General features: G+C 45.1%; 1 protein-coding gene across 1 annotated transcript in view; it reads right to left on the bottom strand.

The window, feature by feature from the left end:
• The window catches only part of KIF26B (kinesin family member 26B), a 284770-nt gene that overhangs the window by 58829 nt on the left and 206615 nt on the right, over positions 1–19326 (bottom strand). Inside the window, exons 6-9 of the mRNA XM_033054728.1 lie at positions 9153–9359; positions 7488–7581; positions 5133–5395; positions 2256–2439 (exon numbers count right to left, since the gene is read on the bottom strand). Coding sequence (XP_032910619.1) covers positions 2256–2439; positions 5133–5395; positions 7488–7581; positions 9153–9359 — 748 coding nt within the window. The remainder of the gene's footprint in view (positions 1–2255; positions 2440–5132; positions 5396–7487; positions 7582–9152; positions 9360–19326) is intronic.

Raw genomic sequence — 19326 nt, 5'->3', positions numbered from 1 at the left:
AAAAGAAAATGGAAGAAATCACTACCTTTCAAAAGCTGTCATATTGTTTCCACATATACTCCTACTACACAAATTGAGGAAATCCAGAATAAGGTAATTTACTGGTTGTTTCTTTCTTATTTAATTTACATCTTGAAGTAATATTTTTGAGATTGTAGATCCACTTGATTACTCTGAAAATGAAGTTATTTGTTAGGCAAGTAGTCCACTAATGTGGCTGGCTACTATAGAGAAAAGAAGTGGAACATCCTAACACTTGGGTTTTTTCTATGGTCACAGAGACTTTGCAGAGCTGACAGCTGAAAAATGACAGTGATCCAGTTCTGCCACAATGTCATTTATTTCAATGGTGCTAAGCCTGCTTCATGACATTCCTGGTAATGAATCTAACAAGGAGGTAAGTACAGTACCAATGCCTTATTCTAACAGTCATTTTTTACCAAAATCACACGTTAGCCAGCCCTTTAATCTCTTATTCTTTACAAGCTGGATTTCTTTTTTATCCCCTTTCTTCCTATCCTTTTTTAATCCTGTTACTGGAATCTATATATCTCTACTATCTTCATGTTTTTTTTCTGAGAAGTCCTTCATTACAGCAGGAGACAGTGATAATCACTAGGCGCCCTTTCTGAGCAGCTGGAATTCCCCCTCATTCAATTATCAGTGGGATCTGACCCTGCCTAGCTTGTAAGGCCACTCAGATATGGGAACTCGAAGACAGGAGTATGATATGGCCAGGAGACAAAGATATAGCTGGAGGTAGTGGGCAAAGCATGTCATATACTAATCCAACAGGGTCATGTCTTCTTTTTCTGAAATTATAGCCACAAGAAAATAATATTTTCCCTTTTGTTAATGGTATTTGAAAGTAGTAGAAAAGGACTGTGTGTGTGTGCCTCTACTTTGGTGTGGTAATAAATATGCAGCATTAAATAATTGCAATAATTATTCCCTCAAAATCAGCCATTTTATTCCTATAAACCAGTCTGTTTGAGCATTCACTGTCTTCCTTTCCACCACAGGGTAGTTAATTAATAAACCTTTAGTTAATTGAGATTTCTGACTGCCAATTCCACAGGGGTTATTACTTAAATACATGCAAGTCACATTTCCATTTAGAGCAACTTTCTGTTTTTTTCTCCTATAAGTACAGTCAATGCAAATTTTCTTCATTTAAACATTAGACATTAATACTGCAGTGGTGATCACCCACTACACATTATGCCTTGCAATCTATTCCTTATCACCAATAACCTATGCAGAGCCAGGAGCTGAAACATATGTTGTTTCTGCAGATTGCTTAAGCCCATGAATTTAAAAAAGCAGATGTCTCTGGTGTGTTTCAAACAAACATTTTTCTCTGTAAAAAAAGATTATTAAAAAAAAAAAAAAATTAATGTCAGAGTTTTCTTTTTCAGCAGGGGTGCTTCCTATATTATACAAATCTTCTATCATTGGAATTTACTACAAAAATTCCTCTCCATATATCTTCGCTCATAAAAAATCTGGGAGACTTGAAACAGAAAACAAATATAATAAAAATATAAATGGTGTGAGAAAAAAGAAAGATTTGAAAATTATACAAACCATGGAAGCACCTTTTCCTCATTTAAAAGTGGGATATGGAAGTAAAGACACAAGCCGGTGAAAGCATACATGGCAAAGAGAGGGAACAAGCCTATCTGAAAAATCCAGACCCTTTACAAAGAACCACAAGAGTCCTTTGTGCACACATAGTTGGGCCAGCAACCAAAATATCATCTATCTCTAAGAAACGGTGTAGTTTATGGGTTGTCAACATCAGCTTCCCAGTTTCTGGATTGCCCAGCATTAGCTTCCACAACGCTGCCCAATTTAGATGCCAAAGAGGAACAGTTAACGTAAGGGTGGCAAGGAATTCCAGTCTCCACAATATTTTAATCCATGACCTCAATGCTATCTGTAAAGATAATAGTAATGGCCAATTTGAAAAGCACCTTTTTTTCCAGATACACAGGCCCACACAGGGCTGAGAACTGCCAGTGTCTCCACAAGAACAACTAAGCTGACAAGTGATGGCAATAATCCCCAGTGGCCTTTAATGGCCTTTTGGTGGCTATTCACCGGGCAGGGGGACAATCTGCTTGTATGCATGGCCCCACTCCTCCCGGAATGGGGAGCTCTGCTGATTTCCACCACTAAAGAATATTGTCTGAAGGCCCAGTTTCCAGGCAGGCTGGAAGGAGAGGGAGAGGAGGAGCAAGAGGAGAGCTTACTTCCGCCTTTGCCGCTCTTCTCCATGCGGTACTGGTAGATGTGCAGCGTGAAGAGCATGTGGGAGTTGCGGTGATCCTCCTCGTCGCAGTCCCGCTGGCTGCTGCGGCGGGAGGCGATGGCAGCATCCAGGAAGAAGGCGGCCTTCTCTGCCGTGGGAGCACGGAGCTCGCTCTGGTTCTGGAGCTGCAGTTAACACCAGGGAGAAATGGCTGAGAAATTCCCACACAGGGAAACACCACCACACAACTTCCCACAATCAACATATGGTGTGGATGCGCTGGTTTCCACTGGGACCAAAAAGGAGGAGGTGCTCATGGAATGAGACCCTCCTGACCCTCACAGGGACAGTAGCATGCCCTCCAGGAGCCCTCATGGCTAGAAGTAGGGGAAAAAGTTGTGAAAGACACATCATTCCAAACTCAACAGCCAGCAGAAACAGTGGCGTTATGCTTCAGAAAGTGTTAGAAGGAAGCAGCCCACAGATAAATCTCAAAAATAACAGGGCTGAAGCATGTGTTCTGCCCCATGGCACACGAGGAGCAGCCCACTTCACACCACAAGTTTATTATGCTCACAAGCCAGGGCAATCCATTAAATGGAATAAGGCGGGTGATGTACAAACATTCATATTTGGATCTTGATCCCTGTCACCAGCCTGCTCTTAACTCTCCTAAGCGACAGACAGCATAGGAGGGCAGATATGAACCCTTCCTAACTTTAGGAACGTTTCATGGCACCTAAGACTAGTTTGTCTGTGCAAGGGACACGTGACTGTGCAATCTGATGGCATTAGTTTTGGCAGTACACAGAACTGGCCCGCAGCCCACAGGATTTGTCTTGTCTGGCATAAAAACAGCAAGGAGTTCCCTGTCCATGGGGTTTGGTTTTTATATATATATATATAATATAATATGTATATAATATAGTATATATATATATAGTGTATATACACTATATATATATATACACGATACTATATATATATAATATATAATATAGCTGACAGTTAAATTCTCCAAAAGAGTACTTCTGTTTTCTCTTTACAACCATTAATCAGCCTGAGGAGGGATAAAGCTGAGGCTGTGCATAGGATTCAGTGACACAGCTGAAGGCTAAGCTCTCTCAGGAAACAGCAAGAGGGACAGGAAGGAGTTAACAAGGCCAGCAGAAGGCAGGCCAGTCTGTGGGCTGATCTCACTAATGTAAGCAATAAGAAAATGTGCATATTTGGAAAGGTCCAGTGACAGACAGTATGACATATGGTGATCACTCATTTGCTACACACACTGCTGATTCTGCATATCTCTGTGGCTATAATGTAATATCCTCCCTGCATCTGAGGATTTGGGGAATTCAGGTGTATGACACAAGACTCCAGAATATCTTGTAAGCACACATAAAATGGCTTCTTTCCTTGCAATTTAATTCAGTCTTTCACACTGCAGAGATGCACATGTGTTTCATGGAGCTACCTCTTCTTCCCTGATTTAAAATAATTCACTTTGTTTATAGCTGTACTGTCTAGCTTTGTGAAAATAAGCTACCATAAAAGGAATATTTCTTATTATTGCTATTGTGCTAAATTACCTTAGTAAAGAATTAAGCTCTAAGGAGATGCTGGTTGTGACACAGTTATGTAATACATGCAACATACATGTGAATTCTCAACTGAGCCATCCATCACCCCAATGGGAACTGTGCAGACCCAAGTCTCCCATATTTACTAGACTGCACCAGTTACTGGATATGAGAGGGTGAGATCTATTATGATGTTTCATAAAACACTATAGTCAGGAGTTAAGTGGAAATCAAAACCCTAATTGTTACTTACAACTAAAACACAACTTTATAGTTCTTAGGTAGAATGCAAAAGAATGGAAAATATGACCTAAGTATGCCTAAAAAGCTTAAACCACAAAGAGATAAGACAGAAAATTCATTACTTGCTGTTTAAAATCTCACAGTTCATGACTCATGTGGATGTGAGTCATGATCTCTAGATGATTGCAGCTGGATACAGGCTACATGACCCTGTAGGTCTGTTCCCTTTTCCCTCCATTTCCCATCCTGGAGTATACAGGGGTGTTCAGGGTCTCAACAGCAGCAGCCTTTGCCTTTCAGGTAGCCACAATGTTTTCAAGCTCCATCACCTTCTTCTGCTCCCTCTTCAACTACTCATACACAAAGCAGATTTGTTCCCTCACAAACAGCAAAATGGAAGAATAGATCCCTTTTCCCCTCAAACCAAGGGAGGGGGAAAATACAGGTCTGCTGAGAATTTCTCATAGCTACCTAGAAAATAGATGAGCCAGTAACTTATTCCCACTAAAACTCCAAACCTGAGAAGACTTTGAGTTTTTCTTGACTTGCTCAGTTCAAGAATTTACTTCTTGACAGCAATTAATAAGTAGCAATTAATGCTCCCTACAACACTGCAAATGCAAATACTATAAATAATGTAGTTTATAAAGAAATAAACAGCCGTATTAATGGCCTACAGCAATTTGTGCGGTACTGTAAATATTTTAGCTTGCTGTTTTACAAAAGAGAGATCACACTTTTCTTCTTCCTTTTTTTTTTTTTTTTTTAAGAATGAGGTGAATTTTTGCTTGCACTGAATGTTTTCATGTTTTATTGCAAACACCAGCCCTTGCTCAATATCAGTTATACCAGAGGTACAAATATTTAGGCCAAGAGAGCAGATGGCCCTGCAGCTGCAGGTCATAAAGTTCTTGCATGTTTTAAAGTAAACACTTTCAAGTCTATAAACTTTATGCTCTGGGTAGTTCTTGAATTTGAACCATCCCAATAGCTCCAGAAAAAAACCCAAAACAGTCATGTTACTTGTTTCAGTGTAAAATTAATCTTGGATTCACCTGCATGCCACAAATGGGGTCTTCACAAAGGTAGACACCTGGGGACTGGCCATCTTGCAGGCTACCTGTAGCCACCTCTGACAACAGGTCTCTCAGATTTTCTTCTTTCCCCCACACTTCCACTGCAGAAATCCGGACCGAGAAGCGTGCTCCTGTCTTCTCTTTGCGTTCATTAATCAACTTGAATAGCCACGAGATGGCACAAGGAATTATCCCAAGATTTTGCATGGAATCATCCTTCCCAATCATGGTGTATGACTTCCCTGTCAGGAATGGGGGGATGAACAAAACATAACATCACATCATTCCCAGAGCCTTGACAGCCTTCTGCCAAGAGAGATTATCCTGCTCAGCTTCATGAAAATAACTTCACTACAACAAGGATGGACAGCAATGGGAAAATATAGGCAGGTAGACAAATTGGACATGGAAAATGCAGATGAAATCTTGAGCGTCTTTCAAAAATCATTACCCCATGCACTTCCCTGACATATCCCGTTCCCAAGGCAGGGTGCTGCAGGCCCCCACCTTGCAATGCTGCAGCCTCTGATGTGGTTGAATCATCAAGGGAATTGAGCAGAGCAGGAGTGCCATGGTCTCTAAAAACCTCTACTTTTAATACTGCAAGTATGGTATTCTTTCAATACCATTTTACTTCAAAGCACCAGATTGTATTTCAAATGCTGGAGTTGAGATTTACATAAATCTGGTCTCAGAATCACACAGACGTAATTCATTCAAACAAAAAACCAAAACTAACCGGGTATATATGATCACTTGGTGCAGAAGTGGGTCCACAATAATTAATATTTCATCTGGGCCAAAACCATCCCCTGGTTAGGTATCTTTTAACTCTGCAATTATAGCTCTGGCTTGTCTTTGGTGTAAAAGTTTGATGATTAAGAACAGATACAGAGTCCTATCTAAAACTGCTTTAGGTGTCACTACACATAATGCTTTTAGATAAGTTTTCTAAAGCTCCTAAATTTATAAGCCAAATGATAAAGATATACATCCTTTCAGGCAAGTACTTGTGGCTTCTTTACCTTGTTCCATTTCTTTGTTGAATCTATGTGGAAAAAGATCAGTGAAAAAAATACTTCCATGAACATGTCTGTGTCAAGGTCTGGGTAGGTCCATGGTTTATGGAATGGTGGTGGTGCAAGTTAACCAAGCAACTGCAGAGACTCAACTCGTGCTTCACAAAACCCCAGCTAGGATATCTCTCTAAAGGATGTGTAGCACTTGTGAGAGCCTGTTATCTGGTGGCTTCCTTTTCTCTTTCATTTGCAATCTTGTATTTGCCAGGTCACAGGGGGGGTTAAATATCTGAGAGCTCATCCTAGTGTCACTCCTCCCTGGTCCAGAGGGGCCTTCTGTTGTAACTGGAACATCAGCCTGCTCCACTCATTGTAACAAACCTGGTTGCATTGCAGCATTCAGAGCTCTCCAGGTTTTGTTGGTTAGAATTTGGGAAAATCATCGCCTGATACAGCTTGATCTTCACCACCTGCAGAACTGAATTATCCTTTTACGTTATATGTGTACATCTGTGGTTCTTTGAGACAGTAAAGAATGGAGATCATTGCACACATGCAATAAATCGCTCTTCCTTCAAGAGACAGTACTTCCAAAACTAGATAAACATGAACAAAACATATGATTACTCTCAAAATCTAGTTATTTCAAAATAATAGTGTGTTAATGATCGTGATTTTCCTTTTTACTGTCCTTCCATGAATATCTGAAATGCTAATGAAGCATGTCCAAAGTGTGAATTTTGATCAAACAGTAACATTCAGTTAGCCATTAGAATAATATTTGTTAGAAACACAGTAGGAAGAGGTCAGTAATGAGTGAATTGTCTAATCAGGGAATAGAGTATAAATCAAACTATTTGAGTGCCCAGTCACACTCCATAAGAGTGTCATCACAAACATCAAACATCTGAGTGAATACTCATAGTACACAACTTGATAAAAGTAGCATTTGGGCAAACCCTCACCAACACCAAGCACATTTGGAAAACTGTAGATCAGTGTTGGACCATTCATTAACGACTGAAGACAATGCAAAATAAAATTGCTATAATATTTAAGTGCTAAAATGAAGCAATAATTCAAAGGTAATTTCTGTTCCAAAGAGCATGCTGTCCAACATTTACACAATAAGCAAAGTGAATAAATGTGTAAGCAAGTGGTGGAGATGTAGTACAAGATCATGCACAGGTACTTTCAAATACAATCAATATACACAGACAAATGAAAGTTTGTTTTCCTTAACATAACAGACTAGCAATCCTGGGTTAAAAATATACATTTTACTGCTTGAGTAGGGAAATTGAGCAATACCAACCAAGCTTGGCATGACCAAAGCAGAACACGCAGCCATCTGCCCCATTGACCACAGACTGGATCACTTCAGCCACAGTCCCAGCACATACTTCAGCCTGTCACAGGTATTGGGGAATAAAAAGGAAAAAAAAAAGAAATAATAAAAAAGCCGGAAAGAAAGAAAACAAAAACATTAACAATAATAAGGAAAACCATTATTTTCACTGGAAAGTGGTAGCCATGTCTTCACTGCTCCAGATATCATGTTGAAGTATCAAAAATCTAATCCTGCTTGTCTTGTTCATGTGACCTGTGCTGTTGATGGAAATGACATTACTTGTGTAAGCACATGAAGCAGGATTTTTGCTCTGGATCAATAAGTTTCATTTGCTGATGCATCAACATCCTTTGTGGAGTTAAAAAAATACACATATTGTAAGGGGATGTAGTTGGTATGTTAGAACTGCCTGTTTAAGGGATTTTTAAACTCAGTTTTGATTAAAAAACAATCCAACACTGAGGAATTTTTGCAGGCTCGATTATTTGCCCAATTATGGACTGAGTTCAATTCCACTAGCAGGTGGATTAGGAATGTAAAGGGAACAAACAGCCTCTTTGGAATTAGCTAGGTGATCCAACATTGTTATGAGTCTTCCCAGATTTTTGCAGAAGTAGACTCCATTCTGAAGACTGCAGCAGTATTTTAAGAAGTACAACACAGAAGTTTACCCCAGGCATTCTTGGATTTAAGGTTCAAGAAGGCTGAATGGCCAACAGTGCTCCTGCAGCAACTGCTTAACAACAGTGGATGAAACTCAGTTGGAATTCACAGTTTAGGCCTTGATGGGAAGCACTGTGCATTTGACAACACACCAAGTAAATTCACAAGTAGCTCATGGCTACTTCCAGACCACCTCTACAACAGAAAATAAAATGGGCCACGAAAGGGACTGTTCCCAGGCCAGCCCCTTGAACTGCATCCAGGCATTAGTCTGCAGGGTGCTGGCTGCTTGGACCAGGACTAGGTGAGGGAGTGACCTAAGAACACAATTATGTGACAGTATGTGTCTTAGCTCGGTTTGGTTTATGAATACAGAGCCAGCCTTACAGGACTATTTCCTAATTATACTTTGCAATGTTACTTTACTCTTTTACTGTCCTCATGACACCTGGGTAACATAGTTCATCAAACCAAAGCCTAATAAAGATAAAAAATCTGAATATATACTCATGAATAAAGACTTGTAGTTTAAAATCTCCATCTTCTTATTGCAAACTGTACAATAGAAAACTGAAAAAAAATTCTTTGATCCCTTAACAGAGGGATAATAGTTAATAGAGGAACTGCATTAGAGAACTGTAGTTCTGATCACAACTCTGTAAACACCAAACAGTAATATTTTATATTGCACAGTAACTTGTTGATACTGAGGACTTTCCTATTAGGCATCATTTAGCACATTTACTGAATGTATAATTTTAGGAGAAATTATTTACAGTAAAGAATAAAGAAAGCACACCGTTATTCAGCTAAAATTTACTAAATCAAATTCATTATTGATGATCAATGCAGACCAAATTCAGCCCTGGTATAAGTCCACTGAAAGTGCTACTGCTGCAGCAGAAATCAATTTGGCTGCAATGCACGCTGCTGCTTAGATAACTCTTGAGATGACACAGGGCCTACCTGTGATGCATCTTGAGGGAAAACCGCGTCAAAAGCAAACATCTTGGGTGGAACCTGGCTGCCCCTCTTCTGGAAAGCATTCTGACCTCCACAGGCCAATGGGTCATATAGCGTGATCTGCTTCTTGCGGGGGTCAACTTTTAGGAAAGAGCTGGACTCAGACGTGTCTCTGGCAAGCGTGGAAGAAATGCGCACCATGACTTTGACCTGGCAACAAACACACAAAGAGATAAGCACGTTTCATTAGTCTATTGGTTGCTCTATAACCAGTATGCTGCATGAATTTTCCAACTACAATTGAGCACCAAACCATATTTGCTTGCAGCTAGTAGAAGTCACTGAACATGCAGGAGGTATTAGGCAGAATTTGTCCTAAACTACGAAGTGAATGAAGCCAGAACTCTCAGTCTATTTCAACAAGCAACTTGTATATCGAGAATTACAATGCACATTGTGGTGTTTTAGTGTCGATGCTACTCAAGTACAATGAGGAAGTATTACGTCACCTTGTCTCACTCTCAATATAAATTGAAAATTAACTGTACCCCGGTGGCCTAATTAAGAAAGCTGAAAGATATTCTAGACTGCTAAGCTTTCAGAACTGATGTGGTTTCTACGAAACAGCCTGATCAATAAGAGCCCATAAAAGCCAGATCTATAATTTGCACCTTTACAATTCTAATTCAAATGCAAAGATGAAGTGCACAGTTCTGAGTGTCATAATCAAAGAGCTGTGAAAAGAGTCCCATTTTAATGGTCAGATTTTGAAATTACCATCAAGGGAGTGAATGTAACAAGCGATAAAAGATTTGTTAAAACATGTTAGCTCACAACTCATTAAATAGCTACATAATAAGATGTTATTCCTGAGACAAAAATAAATCTTCATAGATTTAATGAGGTTATGCTGTATCCTTAGCTGAGTCGGTAAGCAATATAGATGTAAGCAAAACTGATGACAATCAATTTAGCTTTGGTTTTCCTCATAAATTCACCACCTGCAGGCTCGTGAGCTCCAGACTTTAGAGGGTGAACATCACCTCTCTTCCAGTTTTAGTCACACCCGCACACACTTTTTCCTAGAGCAGATTAGCTTTTACTCCAGCGAGACAGAACTTTTATGTTAATGTTCCTTAATCATATCCCATTGCTATCAAACCCACCCACGTTTGGCATGCAAGTGACAACAAAGGGTCATGTCAGTGTAGGGTGGGAGAACATCTGCTGCTGGAATGGCAGGGAGGAGGTTGTAGCCCCAGAAGTTGGTCTGCAGTTCCTGTTGGTCTCACTGAGACTGGTGCTCTTTGTATGTAGGTCTCATTTCATGCTGGCCCGAGCTCATCTTGCAGACAAATAAATCAGCCACTTTGAGAAGGAAAATCTGGTAAGATTCAATTTTGACACAACTCCTTTGAAGACAACAGAATGAGACCAGAGATTAACTGGTATTATTTAGTATTTCTGTGGTGTCAAACTGGCAATTTGACTCCAGTATTTTTACCTGGCAAAACAAGTTATTAAATTATGAAATGGTCACAAATCTGCTCACACAATTTCAGTTTTACACAATTATCTGAGGAAAACAGGAAAAAATACTGCTTGGGTAGGAATGTGTTCTCCTCCTGCTCAGCTAAGCTGCTTATGAAACCTAACCTCTAACTGTAAAAAGCCACCTCTAATGTCTTGCCAAAGGCATTCTTCTGGACCCAACCCTAAGCAGAGCTGACTTCTCCTGAGGACAACAGCAGCCAACACACCCAGTCAGTCCACATGAACTGGGCAAGGTCTGTTTATTCCAGCCCTAGGTCTCCTGGAAGATCGGAAGGGAAGCACTGGTCAAGCTAGCAGGGAAGGAAGGGAGTACAATTATAAATCCATGGGGAGCAAGAAAACAAAGGGTAGTATCAATCTTGTGCTGTTTTCCTATTTTCAACTTCATATGCCTTTGGCTTTCTTTTATTGTGTCCCACCTTTTCAAGTAGACACCAATATCACTATTAGACTGATCTGCTGGAAAAAAATAAATGCTATTGTTCAACTACTTTAAATAAAATACTTGCTTTAGAAAGTTCTCTCCCTATAAGTTTGTGTATTTTTGGCTGCTGTGAAACCCTAGATACTTGATCTTTGTGTGCAAAGGAGAGTTGACTGAACACTCTGGGCTGAGTTTTTTGGGTTTTGGAGAATGGACAGTGTGTGAAATTTAACAACCATTTATATACAGGCAGTCTAAGAATTCTTTCTGGCCTCAAACTGTATGGGCATGCAGTTTTAACAGCAGCTACACCGGCTTTGTTATGGTCTAATATCACTGGCATGGGTCTGGATTTAAACCTGTTCACACAAAATTAGATTAATACCTGCCATTTCTTACTGAAGTAATACTTCAAATCCTCCTAACTTCCAACAGCTATAGTGATAGAAGCTAAGGCATCAGATTCCTCTTTCCCAAGAGTAAAATACTAATCCAAAAAATTTATTAGCATCAGATAAACTGAATGAGCTTCTATTAAAAAAATAAAAATTAAAAAGGTGCTCAACTCAGAAGCCCCAGAAACTGTCAAACGTCATATATTGTTCCTCAGCACTGCTGAATATAGACATTTCTCAAGAAAAATACTGCTGTTGTCATGAACCTTTGTACTTCCTGTGCATTGGGGATTTTGGTTTTGAGACCTAATGGTTCACACAATCACAGAATTGCATGGGTTAGAAAAAAAAAACCCCTTAGATCTTGAGTTCAGCTGTTAACATGTAACATCCAAGTCCACCACTAAGCCATGTACCTAAGTGCCATGTCTGCACATAATCCTAGAATAGTTTAGCTTGTAAAAGACCAGGTTCATATGTATTAGAGCAGAGAAATATCATATTGATCACACGTGGGTGATCATCCTCTCAGCTGAATCACTTCTTACTCATCATGAAGATGTCTATGTGCCGTGGGACACCAAATCATACGTAATTCTGCTCACCTCCTTTTAGATCAGCCTGCAGGAGCTATCTCCATCTGAGTCAGTTGTCTGACCCCTTTGCAGGCAATAGAGAAGAACAGACATTTCCAGCACTTAATTTGCATGTTTGTTTTATAACAGCTGAACTCCACAAATACCTCTTGCTTTCTCTAGAGCACCACAGGCATCTTAAAAGTTTACCTGACATGCTGGTATCTACATTGTAGGCTGCCTAAAGTTATTCTTTTTTCTCCAAGCATAATAAAAATTCTCTTTCTGGGCAGCAGAGTGCCTGACCCAAATTCCATAGTCCAAACACACACACACACACACACACACAAATCTGTGTGACAGTCTCCAGGAAAAATCACATGCCAGCAAAAATAAAGCTAGGCATAGGAGTGTCATGGACACAGAATATCAGTAGCAACAATAGATTATTTGAACTCATCTGGTACTTTGTAGGCACTTAAACATTCTACTAGGACAGTTTCACACTAGTGCAATCCTTTCAAATTGCTCTTGATTTACATTACATTAATTGATAAAACAATTAGATCCCATCTGCACAGACTGTATGTCCCCTATATGCCATGGTAGCTGTGACTATAACAAAAACCCAATGGGTAGGCAAAATACAGGCAAACTTCAGTCCTGAGAAACACATTCAGAACTACATATGTAACAGTGGTACAATAAATTAGGCAGACTAAAACAGATTTTAAAACATCTGAACGAGATATATCTTTTGAGAAGACAGCCAAGCTTGTGGTCTTGGCATCAGCCTGGGACTGGGGATCTAGGACCCCTCCTGATGGCTGTGTCCAAATGCAGTATGACTGAGCTTTTGGTGCAATCTTTTTCACACTGTCCACCTGTTCTTTATGCTTGCAATTTATATTTAAATAAAGCATAAATTCACCTTCCCTTTTAAAAGAAGAAAGAAGGTTTTCTGCTTCACTTCCTGTGTGTCATTACTCCTTCAGTCCACTGCTACTGTACAGGAGGCAGTCACAGCTTGCTCCTGCCAGGCACACTGAGAGATTCAGTCACCGCCTGGCCTCAAAGAACTGGCATTAGCCACTTTTTCCACACCCCATTATAAAACATTATTATGCTTGTAACCTAAATCCAAGGATCTAGGCAAAGCATTTCCCAACAGCGGTTATGACAAGAGTAAATCAACTAACAGCAGTAGAAATGACGGGAGACCACGGCCCCCTGCTCTGCTGTTTCACAGTCCTTCATAAAATTTATAGCTGGGAGGTTAGCAGGGGAGGCTCAGAGGCTGGCCCCTGAAAATCCAAACCGCAGGGGAGCCAGCACAAGGATGGGTAAATGTAGCTCAGCCAGCTATGGGGATAGCACAGGAACTTCCTGGACTTAAAAGACCTCAGCTCAGTTTAAGGAACAGACAGGCTGAAGATCGTGGTGCTGCTCTGGGGAACTCAGAAATACAGTATGGTTAATTTGAACTGAATTAACTGAAGAGTGAAGTTTAAGAACGCCAATACTTTATGCTTGCAATTTATATTTAAATAAAGTATAAATTCAACTTCCCTTTACAAAGAAGAAAGAAGGTTTTTCTGCTTCACTTCCTATGTGTCATTACTCCTTCAGCCCACTGCTACAGTTTCCCACTAATCTCTTGTAATTGAAGCCTCTGAGAGATACCACTTGCGATTAATGGGACCACTCGGTCTGCCAGAGATTCTCGTTTGAATTCCAGGGATCAGATCTTGGCACTGCCCAGCCTCAGATGTACTCTGACTGTTTCTATGGGGAAACATGAAAGCAATCTCCTGAGACATGCACTCTTGGCAAAACAAACAACCTGGGCCTAATTTTGATCTAATGTTACACAGATGCAAATCTGGCTGAAGTCAGCAAGAATTAGTCTACCTTAGGAGTGGAGAGAGAGAATAAAAGAAAAGGTCACTTACAGTAATTTCACGACCATAAGGCGCACCGGACTATAAGGCGCACCCCCCGGGAGTCGGTAAATTTTGCAACTTTGCAGATCAGATAAGGCGCACCGGACTATAAGGCGCACTTTTTTTTTTTTTTTTTTTTTTTTTTTTTTTTTTTTTTGAGGCTCCGCCCCCAGCTCCCCCCGCGCGGTTGCTGGCCAAGGCCCCGCCCCAACCCGGCAGCCATTGGCCCCCGGGCCTGCCTGTATCCGCCATTCCGTGCGGCGTCCCCGGGGCCGGAAAATGCCCGCCGCCGCTCCGTGCGGTGTCCCCGGGGCCGGAAAATGCCCGCCGCCGCTCCGTGTGGCGTCCCCGGGGCCGGAGAAAGCCCTCCGCCGCTCCGTGCGGCGTCCCCAGGGCCCCGCTGCTCCAGAGTTCCCTGGTGCTCCGGGTGCCCCCATGTCGGCGGGCTTGCCCCGCGCCGCCACTGCCCTGCCTCCCATCCCTCGCTCGGCTCGGCGCACTGCGGCCCCGTCGGCCCCTATTGGGCTGTGGCCCCGCTGCCTCCAGCACCGCAGCCCCGCTGGCTGCGCCTGCCCCTATCAGCTGTGGCGCCGCTGCCCCCAGCACTGTGGTCCCGTCGGCCCCTATCGGCCTGTGGCCCCGCTGCCGCCAGCACCGCAGCCCCGCTGGCTGCGCCTGCCCCTATCAGCTGTGGCGCCGCTGCCCCCAGCACTGTGGTCCCGTCGGCCCCTATTGGGCTGTGGCCCCGCTGCCTCCAGCACCGCAGCCCCGCTGGCTGCGCCTGCCCCTATCAGCTGTGGCGCCGCTGCCCCCAGCACTGTGGTCCCGTCGGCCCCTATCGGCCTGTGGCCCCGCTGCCGCCAGCACCGCAGCCCCGCTGGCTGCGCCTGCCCCTATCAGCAGTGGCGCCGCTGCCCCCAGCACTGTGGTCCCGTCGGCCCCTATTGGGCTGTGGCTCCGCTGCCTCCAGCACCGCAGCCCCGCTGGCTGCGCCTGCCCCTATCAGCTGTGGCGCCGCTGCCCCCAGCACTGTGGTCCCGTCGGCCCCTATCGGCCTGTGGCCCCGCTGCCGCCAGCACCGCAGCCCCGCTGGCTGCGCCTGCCCCTATCAGCTGTGGCGCCGCTGCCCCCAGCACTGTGGTCCCGTCGGCCCCTATCGGCCTGTGGCCCCGCTGCCGCCAGCACCGCAGCCCCGCTGGCTGCGCCTGCCCCTATCAGATGTGGCGCCGCTGCCCCCAGCACTGTGGTCCCGTCGGCCCCTATCGGCCTGTGGCCCTGCTGCCGCCAGCACCGCAGCCCCGCTGGCTGCGCCTGCCCCTATCAGCTGTGGCGCCGCTGCCGCCAGCACCGCAGCCCCGCTGGCTGCGCCTGCCCCTATCAGCTGTGGCGCCGCTGCCCCCAGCACTGTGGTCCCGTCGGCCCCTATCGGCCTGTGGCCCCGCTGCCGCCAGCACCGCAGCCCCGCTGGCTGCGCCTGCCCCTATCAGCTGTGGCGCCGCTGCCCCCAGCACTGTGGTCCCGTCGGCCCCTATCGGCCTGTGGCCCCGCTGCCGCCAGCACCGCAGCCCCGCTGGCTGCGCCTGCCCCTATCAGCTGTGGCGCCGCTGCCCCCAGCACTGTGGTCCCGTCGGCTCAGGCCGCTGCGCACAACAAAGTTACAAAGTAGTAACACCTCCCTGCCCGCGCTGCTCCCGGTACCTGGGGCACCCAGGGCCGCCCCCTGCCTTCCAGCCCGCACTGCTCCCCGTGCCCGGGGCTGCCCGGGGCCACGCCCCGCCTTCCAGTCCACGCTGCTCCCTGTGCCCGGAGCCGCCGGGGGCCGTCCCCCGCCTTCCAGCCCGCACTGCTCCCCGTGCCCGGGGCTGCCCGGGGCCACGCCCCGCCTTCCAGTCCACGCTGCTCCCTGTGCCCGGAGACGCCGGGGGCCGTCCCCCGCCTTCCAGCCCGCACTGCTCCCCGTGCCCGGGGCTGCCCGGGGCCACGCCCCGCCTTCCAGTCCACGCTGCTCCCTGTGCCCGGAGCCGCCGGGGCCACGCCCCGCCTTCCAGCCCACGCTGCTCCCTGTGCCTGGGGCTGCCCGGGGCCACGCCCCGCCTTCCAGTCCACGCTGCTCCCCGTGCCCGGGGCTGCCCGGGGCCACGCCCCGCCTTCCAGTCCACGCTGCTCCCTGTGCCTGGGGCTGCCCGGGGCCACGCCCCGCCTTCCAGTCCACGCTGCTCCCTGTGCCCGGAGCCGCCGGGGGCCGTCCCCCGCCTTCCAGTCCACGCAGCTCCCTGTGCCCGGAGCCGCCGGGGCCACGCCCCGCCTTCCAGCCCACGCTGCTCCCCGTGCCCGGGGCTGCCCGGGGCCACGCCCCGCCTTCCAGTCCACGCTGCTCCCCGTGCCCGGGGCTGCCCGGGGCCACGCCCCGCCTTCCAGTCCACGCTGCTCCCTGTGCCCGGAGCCGCCGGGGGCCGTCCCCCGCCTTCCAGCCCGCACTGCTCCCTGTGCCCGGGGCTGCCCGGGGCCACGCCCCGCCTTCCAGTCCACGCTGCTCCCTGTGCCCGGAGCCGCCGGGGCCACGCCCCGCCTTCCAGCCCGCACTGCTCCCCGTGCCCGGGGCTGCCCGGGGCCACGCCCCGCCTTCCAGCCGCGCTGCTCCCCATGCCTGGGGCTGCCCGGGGCCGCCCTCTGCCTTCCAGCCCGCGCTGCTCCCTGTGCCTGGGACTGCCCGCGGCTGTCCCACCATGGCTACTCGGCGCTCCCGTGGCGCCGCCCCCCCTCGCGGCTCTCACTTCCGGGGTGGAAAATTTTGCAACTTTGTAGATCAGATAAGGCGCACCGGACTATAAGGCGCACTTCCGGGTTTAGGGAAAAATTTTAGTCATAAGGGTGCGCCTTATAGTCGTGAAATTACTGTACTCTGCATCACTGCTGTGCCTTTTATAGGATATAACTTGACTTCTCAGTTATGCTCATGCCAGTAGCATTTTTTAATGTGTTTTCTCTTATGAGTTTACAATATTTCACTGGACAACTATTTAATCCACCAGCATTTACTTCTCTGCATTTCAGTTCCTGCCTTCAAAGACATGACTAACATGACTTGTTCTTACATGAGTTCTACAGTCATTGAATTCTACAATATTAATCCAGATGTGAAATGCCACAAACAAAAGCAGAATTACAGCTCTACTGTTCAGGCTGCCTCAACAGGTTGGAGTTTTTTGTATATTTGTCTATGTACTTGATTTACACATACGTGTGTGTATTTCAATTATATACATAATTTTTTTTAAATGTATACATTTTCTGCATATATATAAAAACACTTTTTTTCATAAATTTCTCTCTAAACAGCAGTTCTTGGCACTGATGAGTTCCTTCATGGGTACCATTAAGTAGCATCAGTAGCATTCCCTAGGAAGACATAGGGAAATTGCTGTATTATCATTATGCTACTGTAAAAATAAGCATAAAACATTTAATCAATTTTATGAAAATTTCAGTTGCCTGAACCATTTTTCTTTCTCCTTTTTTATCAAATGCATCCCTACAAACACATCTACTGTTTCTCAAAGAAGGAATTTGCTAATTGCAGGATTTTCCCCAGATAAACTCCATTTGTGACCTGTCACAGACCTTTTGTTATGTTCATACTCTGTGGAGAAGGACAAAGGTTCAGCACACTCTGCAAAGTAGAATTGGTGCCAAAGAAATAAAAAAAAAAGAAATCAGAGTCCAGCCACTGACACTGCCATGTCTCCTGTGCCCACAGGGGTCTGTCTGCAGGACCAGCAGCAAAATGAGCAGGGTAGGTGGGAGAGGTAAGCTGTGTCAAATCCGTATCACACACACAAATAGCTGCAAACACAGACTGGAACGAGGCATCACAAGCAGAGATCGACACTGGGGATATTATAACTTCCTTCTACTCTTGCCTGTAAGATTTCATTTGGGGTTCATTTATCTAATTACTGCAGGGACGGGGCTAGACAGCTGTTGCTTCAGGCACTGTGCTTGCCTTTATGAGCTGCTTTTCTCATCAATCATTTGAGCAGCTTCTGCTGGATGTGTTCTGGGTAGTGGTGGGAGGCAGGAGCTGCAGTGCAGTCACAGGAGAGACAGGCCAGCCAGGACTATTGAGCTATTTCAGCACTCCATCAATGTAATGGCAATCACTGGCTGCAGGAGCAGCCTTATTGGAGGTTAATGAAGAGTAGGTTTGGTAATTTCTCACTGTTACAGTTGTAAATAGTAGTGTGAGGCATGCATTTTTGCTGTAGCCAGCCACCAAGTACTACAGCAGAAGAAAATCTAGGCCATCCCACATACCTGTTCACATACATTCTTTTGCATGAGGGATGTAGAGTTTGAAGCCTCTCTATGGTGCCCAGAGAATATGAAAGATAGGAAACCACCTGTTAAGTATGTTAAAGGATTTTTCTTACAGATCATGAGAAAATTAGTTGATCATGCTAGCATGAAATCTAAGAGGTCAAGATAAACAGACTGACCCAGAATGCAACAAATGCATAGCTGTATGAATGGACATTGCTTTAATGGAAATATGGTCACATTTAGATAAAAACACAAAAAATTAAACTCGTGTGAATTATGCCAGTGCAATCTGACCAGGAAGCCTGTGCAAACAGGCCTTGATGTCCTCTCCTTCTATTTTCATAAAGGGACCATTCCTAGGCTTTGGTGCTTTGCTTCAGCATAAATCAGAAAACACATAGGCCTGATCACTCTTGCTGTTGGTGGAAACAGCTGTTACTGATACTAATGATTTGGAAAAGCAGTGAAAATAACTGAAAAAGCAATAGCATTAGAGCACGCAGGTCTCCTCTTTTGTAATAACAGTTCCTGTGTTTCTATCTTGTGTAATTGCTAAAACTTTCCTGGCTCCACCCCATCCTGTACAGCAGTTTGGACTTCTAGTAATAATGGAAGCAGTGGCAGCACACTGTTCCTAAACACCAATCATGTTATTTAAAAATTTGCACTTATCATGGCTGCACATGAGTTGGACAATACAACTTTAATAATGAATTCAGTAAAATCTCTGATGTGCAGTATACTCAGGTCACAGAGCACAGCTCAGTGGTTTCCTGTGCTGTTGGTGGCTGCAGTAGCTGTGAGTTTGTCACTATGGTTTGGTACAGTTGCAAGCCAATGCTGAGCACCAACACTTCTGAAATGAGCATATACATCAGATCAACCATTCAGCTCTAACATTTCCACTTCAGGATTTACTAGATTCTAAATTAACAGACAGCACTGCAACTTTCTTCTGTTCTTAAA

The sequence above is a fragment of the Catharus ustulatus genome, chromosome 3 (genome assembly GCF_009819885.2).
Source record: "Catharus ustulatus isolate bCatUst1 chromosome 3, bCatUst1.pri.v2, whole genome shotgun sequence".
Classification (NCBI taxonomy): Eukaryota; Metazoa; Chordata; class Aves; order Passeriformes; family Turdidae; genus Catharus; species Catharus ustulatus.
Note: the sequence above shows the minus strand (reverse complement) of the source record. Positions and strands in the feature narration are given on the sequence as shown.